General features: G+C 42.2%; 1 protein-coding gene across 1 annotated transcript in view; it reads left to right on the top strand.

Moving 5' to 3' along the window:
- The first annotated feature begins 4,953 nt into the window (after positions 1-4,953).
- Positions 4,954-10,812, top strand: part of LOC309552340 (lateral signaling target protein 2 homolog) — a 74,885-nt gene continuing 69,026 nt past the window's right edge. Inside the window, exon 1 of the mRNA XM_082253253.1 lies at positions 4,954-5,097. Within this exon, the coding sequence (XP_082109379.1) occupies positions 4,975-5,097 (123 nt within the window). The 5' untranslated portion in view covers positions 4,954-4,974. The remainder of the gene's footprint in view (positions 5,098-10,812) is intronic.

The following is a 10,812-nucleotide window of genomic DNA, read 5'->3' as shown; positions in this document are numbered from 1 at the left end:
ACTTATTCCTTTGATCGCCCCTAAGTTAACCCCTTTCCTGCCAGTGTGATCAGTACAAAGCTAAAAATTGCTGATCACCGCCGTTACTAGTAAAAAGTAAATAAATAAATGACATAAATCTCTCCCCTAGTTTGTAGACGCGATAATGTTTGTGCAAACGAATCAAAATACGCTTAAAATGGCCTAAAATTATGGAAAAATTAGATTTTTACATTTTTTTATTGGGAATGTTAAATAGCAGAAAGTAAAAAATATATATATATTTTTTTTTTTCAGAATGGTCGCTTTTTTTTTGTTTATAGTGCAAAAAAAAAAAAAATCGCACAGGTGATCAAATACCACCAAAAGAAAGCTCTATTTTTGGGGAAAAAAGGACATCAATTAAATTTGGGTACAGCATCCAATGCCGGTGTTCCGTGAGAATTACCTACCCGTGAGAAAAACCTACCCCTCGTCACTTCCGGTGTACGGCACTGTATGTAATGCAGCGGGTACATTAAAACAGCTGTGCTGCAATACGAGTCATCTCCGCTCCTGTCCCTGTCACTTCCCTGATCTCGGATAGTAAATATAAAAGCGGCGGCGGGTGTATGAAAACATAAATCACGGAGCCGAGAGCCGCTTTTATATTTACTTGCCGAGAGCAGGGAAGTGACAGGGACAGGAGCGGAGATGACTCGTATTTCAGCACAGCTGTTTTATGTAACCGCCGCGTCGGTAGGTTTTTTTCACGGTACACCGTGATCGTTTCATACTAGTGCGCATGCGCACTAGTAAGCTCCTTAGTTCTTCCATTAGGTATCCGGGCTCTGAGCATGCGCACTGCTGCGCTGCTCAGCTGTTTCTGGCAGGAAGTGACGAGGGTAGGTTTTTCTCACGGGGTAGGTAATTTTCACGTTACACCTCCACTTCCATGGGTCCCGCTGGGTCCATTGGACCGAAACAGCACTTTGAGAGGGGCAGCAAATTGACTCCCAAGATTTCTTTTCCAGTAGTTTTGTGTGTCATCAGTTTGCGGTGGGTTACGGGCGGCATTTTCCCATCTCATACCGCTGCCCATAGTGCAAACTGATGAGTATGAGGAGGTGGAGCGTCTCCTCTGGGGAACGTCCCTCACCTGATCGTGGTGTGCGCAATGACTATCTCCTGTCTTAGTTGACGTCCGTTGTAGGAGGAAACGCGTTAGAGAGGAGCGCCGCAACGTCACGATCCATCGCCGCGGACCGCGCTGCAGGCAGCCGCGGCTTTCTAATCGATATCTCTGGTATACATACCGTCTTCTGCATCATTTCAAGCCGACGCATTGTAAGTATGATACTTTATTTAATAAATATTGTTTGAAGATTTTAGACTATCAGCGGTTTTTTCATTTTATATTGGGGAGATTCGTCATACCAACCAGAGCCATACAGATCCTAAGACCTTGGGAAAATAGAAGAGGCATTCCATATAGGCGGATTTTCTTGCGCAGATTTACTATTATTCTGGTAAGAGGCTGACCTACTCCCCCCTGATTTGGGAGAAGTTTTTGGGGACTTTTTCTTACTTTCCCTTGGCTACACTACTATTGGATCTGATAATACATACGCCCTTGTATTATCCCATCTGGTAAGGGTATTCATTCACGGTGGAGGTCTTCGCTGCACCCATCTATTGTGTTGAGTTTTGCACCTTGGAGATACATCACATGCATGTTGGATTTATACGGATTTATATTCTTTTATGGACTTATTGTCTGGATTCACCATTGATTTTACTTGTATCATTGTTCACTTTTGTTCACTTTTGTTGAGCACACGTCATTTACCACTTGGTTTTTGTTTGTTATAGAGGACTTGGTCCTCCTAAAATTGTATTTCACCTGATTATTTATTTATATTGGTTTATCAATTTATTAATACATATTTGATATTAGCTAATAGATTAGCGCACCTGATACCCACTATTCATCTTAATTTATTTTCTACGGTAGCAGCTTTTCTACTATTTTCCAGCGCACTTTCTTTCTTATTACATGCGCAATGACTATAGACATCAGCGCACTCCATCTCACACAGGGCAGGCGGGAACTTCTAGGGTGGTGGGCGTGGCAGTGACAGGGGGACTGAGGACAGACAGCGGGTGTTTGGTGGACCAGTCCAGTGGTGAGTTATAGGAGAATATAACAGTAGACATAATATTTTCTAAAGGTTATATTAAAATAGAATAATGGATGTAGATGCCTTTTGTTGGGTGTGATTTTTTTTTTTTTTTTCGGAGGTGGGGGGCAGCATTTCATTCTTTTTCCCAGGCAGCACAATGTCTTTGGCCAGCCCTGACATCATCGTACGATCGCACAATTGTCCGTTAAAGTAACGCAGTATCGTATCGCAAAAAAGGGCAAAATCCTTCTGGTCCAGAAGTGGTTAAAGCGCAAAAATTAAAAAAATCACACAGGTGATTAACCACTTCTGGACCGGAAGATTTTCCCCCTCAATGACCAGGCCATATTATGCGTTTCGGCACTGCATACTTTAACGGACAATTGCGTGGTTGTGCGATGCTGTGCCTAAATAAAATTGATGTCCTTTTTTTCCCACAAATAGAGCTTTCTTTTGGTGGTATTTGATCACCTGTGCGATTTTTATTTTTATTAACAAAAAAAGTGCAACAATTCTGAAAAAAATATATATATTTTTTACATTCTGCTATATAACATTCTCAAAAAAAAAAATAAAAAAATAAAAATTTAACATTTTAGGCCAATTTGTTTTCTGCTACATATTTTTGGTAAAAAAAATTGCAATAAGCGTATTTTGATTGGTTTGCGCAAAAGTTATCGTGTCTACTAACTAGGGGAAGATTTATGTCATTTTTATTGTTTTTTTTTTTTTTTTACTAGTAATGGCGGCGATCTGCAATTTTTAACCACTTAAGCCCCGGAAGATTTTACCCCCTTCCTGACCAGGGGGTATTTTGCGATTCGGCACTGCGTGACTTTAACGGACAATTGCGCGGTCGTGCGACGCTGTACCTAAACGAATTTGACATCCTTTTTTTCCCACAAATAGAGCTTTCTTTTGGGTAGTATTTGATCACCTGTGCGATTTTTTGATCATGCGCTATAATAAAAAAAATGCGACAATTTTGCAAAAATAACAATATTTTTCACATTTTTTTATATGAAATTCCCCCAAAAAACAAAGTAAAAATCAAAATTTTTTTAAATTTTTGGCCAATTTGTTTTCTGCTACATATGTTTGGTAAAAAAAATCACAATAAGCGTATTTTGATTGGTTTGCGCAAAAGTTATTGCGTTTACTAACTAAGGGAAAGATTTTTGTCATTTTTGTTGTTTTTTTCTTTTTAAGGGTAATGGCGGCGATCTGCGATTTTTTTGCGGGACTCCGACATTGCGGCGGACAGATCGGACCCTTGACTGACATTTTTGACACTTTTGGGGGTACCAGTGACATTACTACAGTAATCAGTGCTATACATATGCACTGTTACTGTAAAAATGACACTGGCAGGGAAGGGGTTAACTTTATTGGAGAGGGAGGGGTTAAGTGTGTCCCTAGGGGCGTGCTTCTAACTGTGCAGGGATGTGGCTGTGTGTGTAACAGCACAGATCAATGGTCCTACATAGCAGGATCGTTAGATTAGTGCTTTTACACAGGGAAGAATGACAGGTGGCTTTGTTTACATCAGCCGCCTGGCTTTCTCCCTTCACAGCGGACGATCGCGAGTGACCGGCGGACATCAGGTCCGCCGGTCACACGTACGGAGGTGTCCGTGAACGAGCCGACGCGGGAGCGCGCCCCCGGTGGGGCGCGCTCACCCGCTATTGGCTCCCAGGCTAGTGACGTACCGGTACGTCACTTTGCCTGGCTGGGGCTGACCGCTGCAGTATATGTACTTGTGGCAGTCAGCAACCGGTTAGCGGGACTGCGACATTGCGGCGGACAGATCGGACCCCTGACTGACATTTTTGACACTTTTGGGGGGACCAGTGACATTACTACAGTAATCAGTGCTAAAAATATGCACTGTTACTGTAATAATGACACTGGCAGGGAAGGGGTTAACACTGTGGGTGAACAAGGGGTTAAATGTGAGCCTAGGGGAGTGATTCTAACTGTGGGGGGCGTGGCTTGTGAAATGACCATAGATACCTGTGTTCCTATATAGAAGGATCACAGGGGCTCTGTGATCATTCCAGGAAGAAGAACGGTCAGCTGTGTTTACAACAGCCGATCGTTCTTCTCTCTCAGCGGGGAACGATCGCAGAGCCGCCTGACTTGTGCATCGGAGTCTGCCGAGTGGGGGCGGGAGGGCGCTGCTGTCGGCGCGTGCTCGCCCCCTAGCTGCCTACGCGCGACCGATGTAGGTCTACGTTGGTTTGCGCAGGAGAGCCACCTTGCCACAGTAAAAAGGCGGTGGTTGGTGGCGGAGCCGTTAAATACCACTAAAAGAAAGCTCTATTTGTGGGGGAAAAAATAACATCATTTTTTATTTGGGTACAACATCCCATGATCGCGCAATTTTCCATTAAAGTAACGCACTGCCGTATCGCAAAAAATTGCCTGGTCATTAAGGGGGTAAAACCTTCTGGTCCTTAAGTGGTTAAATGAAAAAAATATCCAGCTCATCTCATGAAGCCCCAGTCTAGCTGACAACCCTTCCCAGCTCACTCTTATAATTATCACATCTCCACATTACATGATGTCAGCTATATCTTTATTGGTTTACAGCAAAGGGATATAATAAAAGTCTCCCTGGTGCACATGATACTGTAAGCACATTGGAGAGATTGATCAGAGGTCTATGTGTGCTAGCGATGTGATATCAGACTGCAGCCTGCAGACACAGACAGTGACAGCAGCGCTCCCTGCAGGCCGCCCAATGTAAAGCAGCTCACCCAGGTCTACGTTACGTCACTCCCCAGTCATTGTTTGCACAGGTGAGGGAGGAGAGAGGTGTGGGAGTGTAGACATGACACAGGGAGTGCTCTCCTACACACACTCAGCACGTAGCTGGAGGAGCAGCTTCCATCAGGACTATTGCTGTTACATGATGTTACCCTCTGTGGTTAGAAGGTGGCTGAACAGACCAAAGGTAGGAAAGACTCAGCTGTCTATTGATGCTGTATTTTTCTGATACATGTCACTCCCCATCCATGGGTGTTCAGTAATGACAGTTGTGTGTGAGAGAGGACAATTGTACATCATCTATAGAGCTTGTGTTTAGAGATCTGACATGGTAAGAGTTAATGATGAGTCCTACTACTCATCAGCTGCTGAACCTGTTGAAGGAATGTGCAATGCACCCATCCCATGTGGACTATGTAGAGAATAGCAGAGGAATAGCTCACTAAGCATGACTCCTGACAATCTTCTTTGTTCCAATGAAGCCCAGACATCAGCGGGGTGTGAAATGTCCGTGGGAAGCCGGATCCTATGATCCCAGGTCTCTTTGTTTGTTGACTCTGAAAGTAAAACTTTCTTTGTGCAAAAAGTTTTTTGCTTTATGACTTCCCCATGTGATGAAAATGAGATCCCAAGGTAGGTTTGTTATCCTGCATGGGTTTACCTATATAAACACAGCCAGGAGAAAGTTGAGATGTGAACTTGTGACATGCATACCAGATAAAACTATATCTGATTATATTAAATCCAGCCTTTTTTTTACCTCCAGGGGAACCCTCAATATACTTTTTCAGTTCTCCGGGAGCCCCCCTGCTAGGGGAAATCTATCTGTGGCAGGACCCCATGCTGCCCTAATGTATTGCATCCTTACTACCTGTAAATGCTGCACCACTGCAGAGGCATACACTTTGGATCAGCTGCCTGTTTTTTTTTTTTTTTTTAACCCCCACAGAACTCGGCTGGATACACACTATACAACTTTTGTTGTTTGATTTCCTTTAGATGTACCTTCAAGGGTCTGCCTGATTGCATACAAATTAAGTGTTTAGGTTTGACCTCATATGGTTTTGGTAAAAATCCAAAGAAAATTGTATAGTGTGTATCCAGCTTAAAGCTGGATACACACTATACAACTTTTGTTGTTCGATTTCCTTTAGATTTACCTACTATGTAGTGCAAGGGCCTGCCTGATTGCTTACAAAATGATAGTGTTTAGGTTTGACCATTTTATATGGTTTTGGTAAATCTAAAGGGAAAAAAAATCTAAAGAAAATTGTATAATGTGTATCCAGCTTAGGTCTGGCCATACATTATACAATGTTCTTATCCAATTTTCCTTTAGATTTACCAAAACCATATATTATGAGTTCAGTCCTAAACACTTTCAATGTGTATGCAGTCAGGCAGGCTCTGGCACTACTTAGTTGAAGATAAATCTAAAGAAAATTGATTAAGAAAATTGTATAGTGTATGGCCAGCCTAAGGCTTCATTCACACTAGGAGATTCGGAAACGCGGGCAGAATCCCCTTGGTTGAGATTCCAAAACGCATGACGACCATTGCACAATGCGCATTTGGGAGCCATTATGCCTTAATGGCACATCAAACACAATGATATTCTGCTGCAATTGTCGCACTGTAAACCACTCCTTTTCACAATTGCGTGAAGTCTGTTGCCCTGAAAAAGAGCAGTAGCTTATTTTCGGGCAGCAAAGGTGCATAGGGCAGCCCATTAGAGTGAATGGCCCTATTCGACACTCAAATCATGTGCAAATCACTCAACAAAAACAGGAATACTTGTTCCCACCATGCAAAAGTGTGAATGGTTGCTAAAGCCATGCGGGGGGGGGGGGGGGATAATTTATGGGGTGTAGTGGCTCTGATGTTGGACCTGGGTCTATGCAAACCCTATCAGGTGGGAGGTCATTCAGCCTAAGCTTAGGGGACCCCTTTTCTGTCAGGGTAGTATTCTGACCTCCAATGTCTCTCCCACTGACTATAATGTTAGTGGAACCTTTACTGAATACCAGTGTAAGGCCCCTTATACACCGGGTGGTCTCTGTTGCAGTCTGTCTGCTCAGGGGAGAATCTATCCACTGATCCCCCACTGAGAAAGAGCAGGCGGGTGGCTGGTCTCTGTCCGCTCCACTTTTGCAGAGCGGACACTGACCCAGTCTGCTCTCCCCCTATGGGCCATCAGTGTTAAACAAACCACCTGTCTGTTTTACACCCAACTGACCATCTGACCCGCCAGATGGATGAAGAAGGGATCCCCCTCCATCTGTTTTTAGCAGACCGGATTGGATTTCGACAGGTGTCAACGGACACATGTTTATTTACACCTGCCGCTCCATAGAGGAGACTAGCGGGTCAGATTGGGTCCACCAGTGAACCCAGTCAGTCTGCCTGTGTGAAAGGGCCCTAATGAGTCATTTTTCCACTGATCTGTCAACTAATAAAGGAGTCTGTTTACCATTCTTTTCTAGCCATTAACATTTTGTAACTATAACTGCAAAATCATTTATTATACAGAGCAGTGGGCTGTTCTATACTGTGTATGTGTGAGATATAGATACTATATATGTATGTGTGTTGTGTAATTAAAAAAAAAAAAAAATATATATATATATATATATATATATATATATATATATATATATATATATATATATATATATATATATATATATATATATATATATATAGCCCACCTTGGGTGTCATATATTCTAGGTATCCCACTTTTTTCTTTTATTATATCTGCAACTTGGGCCCCTTTCACACGAACGATCCGATCAGATCCGCCTGTCAGTTTTTTAGGTGGACCTGATCGCATCCCCCATGCATCCCTATGGGGCAGCAGATGGCAGCGGTGACATGTCCGCTGCCATCTGCATCCAATCCTGTCTGTGAAATCTGGAAGAATGGAAACCCTATTTTCCATCCGTCCAGGGGATCGGATTAGATGGGATCGGATGAGAGCGGACAGGCGGTCTGTTCTCATCCAATTCCCCCATAGAGAGCAGCAGGGCTCTGACACCTCCCTCTCTGCACACAGTGCGGGGACGGAGCTGTCATCTGCCGGCTCAGCGGGGATCGGCGGATCGATCCCTGCTGAACGGAGAACGGTCTGCACCTGACAGCGGACCGTGTGAAAGGAGCCTTACTGGTCTTGCTAAGGTACGAGTCATAGCAGGGGACCTGAAAATTATATTTAAGGTTCCTCTGGGGTAAAACAGTTGAGAAACATTGGTCTAGCGCAAGGACTTCAAACTATGGCCCTCCAGTTGTTCAGTAACTACAATTCCCATCATGCCTAGTCATGTCTGTGAATGACAGAGTTTTACAATGCCTCATGGGATGTGTAGTTCCGCAACAGCTGGAGGGCCATAGTTTGAGGATCCCTGGTCTAGCGAGTCTCTGATCTGGAGTATACAGTGTGTGGGTTCAAACTTCACTGGCTACCTACATGTTCTAAGTAAAAAGCTGACTAGGTAGTGAAGCTAGTATTGGGATGACAGCCCTGGAGCCTGTACTTCTTGGAATTAATAAAGGGCAACATTTCCCACATATCAATCCTCACCGTTTCTCTTCATTGTAACAAAGACCTTCTCTACTCGACTAAAGAAAATATTTTTTTTTTTATTTCTGTATGTATTGCTGTGGATAGTTCCTTCACTTCCTGTCTGGTAAAACATTGTCGGCTTGACAGGAAGTGAGGGGAAATCTCTCTAATGCCTCGTACACACGATCAGATAATCATACGAAAAAAATTGCTTTAGAATTTTACGCATGATAATCTGATCGCTAGTACGCCGCTTTCAACAGCTGATCACGACATTTCATTGAACAAAATCCGAAGGGACAAACACGAAAACATTTGTCGTACGATAGCCTGGAGAACGACAATGAATCAGTACAGTGTGCGTTCACTAAAAACCGATAGCCAAAGACCACGCATGATCAGAAACCTGAAAATAACCCAGAAAAAGCCTGGCTGCCATTGTTTTTGTCTTGCACTATCCGATACGTAGCTATACAACCAGGAAGCTTTTCCAGAATCGTATGAAAAAAATCATACATTTAGTACGCATCCGTGAATTCAATATTAGTATCATGCAACAAAATGAGAACGAGAAGTCATCCGATTATCTGATCGTGTGTACAAGGCATAACAGGGCCGTAGATGACAGTAATAACCTGACAGGAGTCCTAACCCTCCCCCGATCCATCCAAAACAAAAACAGCCGGAAAGGTGAGCTTTGATTGCTATCACTAAGAGGTATTACACATTCCATATTGCTATTACCTATTATTATATGCAATATGTTAACTATATAAGTATGTGCATGTGAGCTGCTGCTATTGAGAACTGCAAATAGACAAGACTGGTCACAGAGAGGCATCCTGGTAAAAATGGAGCCTAGAGCTCCACCTTCTGACTGCATGCAATAAATATGAAATGTATTCATTATTTCAAGTAGCAAAGAAGGTCTGGTTGGCCGCATGTCTGGGTTAAAGCACCTTTTTTTTTTTTTTTTCTGCATGTTCATAAATACTGTTCCACCACATTTTGTTTCTTGGAATTGTATCGCCAGCTAACACGTTTCACGCTCATTTGGCACTTAATCGTAGTTCCATAGCTATAGAACCTGGTTAGTGTGTCAGTCAAGGTGGAATTAGGAGACTGACCTAGAGCAGTGTTTGCATCCATATTCATTATTTCACTTTGCACCAAGCTTAAAAAAAATAAAAAAAACTTTATTTAAACAAAACAAAATGTAGCAACTTAATTAGGAACATTCCATAAATATCAATAAAAACAATAGTTATATTGGATTGTCAAAAATAAGTTGACTTGAAAAATCTCTAATGTTATGAATGTGGCCTTTCTCCTGGCCATCTCTTTCCACAAGTTCCGGGATTCCTGCGTTTTTTTTCAGCTTATTTAGGGACTACATATCCCATGGTACCCTGCTGTCTATAAGCAGTGATTTTCTATACTGACTCCGCCTCCTGAAACTCCTCCACTCAGCACTTATGTTGTTTAGAAGTCAGGCCCTGTGAAATGTGTGACACAGCAGTACCTACACACAGGACATAGTTGAATACGTGTCACAGAATTCAAGGAAGTTGACCCAGTTCACACTGCTGCGGCTTCCAATCCCAGATGCGACTTCACCGCGGCTTGCATAAGATTTTTTTTTTAACAGAAGTCCATGCAAGTAGTGCAGGAGCCTTCTTCTAAGTCGGAGCGACTTGTCGCACCAATTAGAATGGTTCCATTGCAGTTAATAGGGCGCAACTTTTGAACTCGCAAGTCGCGGCAGTGTGAACCGGGCTTAATGTTTGGGGATCTTCACAAAGTAAGTTTACTAACTTTAAGATTGTCTAGATTAATAGTAGTAGGCTAGAAATAATTGAAATACAATGTGTAAATGAATATATGACTTTAATTTTTTTGACCATGGATTTCCTTTAACAGAATTATATTTGTGTGTATATTTTAGATATATAATTTTTTTTTTTTTTTTTGGCATTTAATCCTTTACTAAAAGGAAATCCGAAAATACCCAGGAGCTTGAAAGAGTCAGTATCGGTTTTAATTAAATGTAAAAATATTTAGTATGCTGTTATAACAAGTATGCACGGGTGATGCATAGGATGATACATGCATTAGCCAATAGGCATATGTCGCAATACAAAGGTCATAATTACATAGTTAGACTAAAATAGACAAATGTCTTATAAGTTCATCCTACCCAAACTATTTTATTCCCTTGGAAGGTAAAAGAAAGCTCCGCAGACACCTATCATTTTTAACTACAGGAAAGCTAAAAAAAAATCCTCTTTTGACCCGGCAATGCAATGCAGTCAGAATAACTATCTGGCCCATACAAACTATT

Source organism: Pelophylax lessonae (assembly GCF_965119305.1).
Source record: "Pelophylax lessonae genome assembly, chromosome: 4".
NCBI classification, from domain to species: Eukaryota; Metazoa; Chordata; class Amphibia; order Anura; family Ranidae; genus Pelophylax; species Pelophylax lessonae.
Note: the sequence above shows the minus strand (reverse complement) of the source record. Positions and strands in the feature narration are given on the sequence as shown.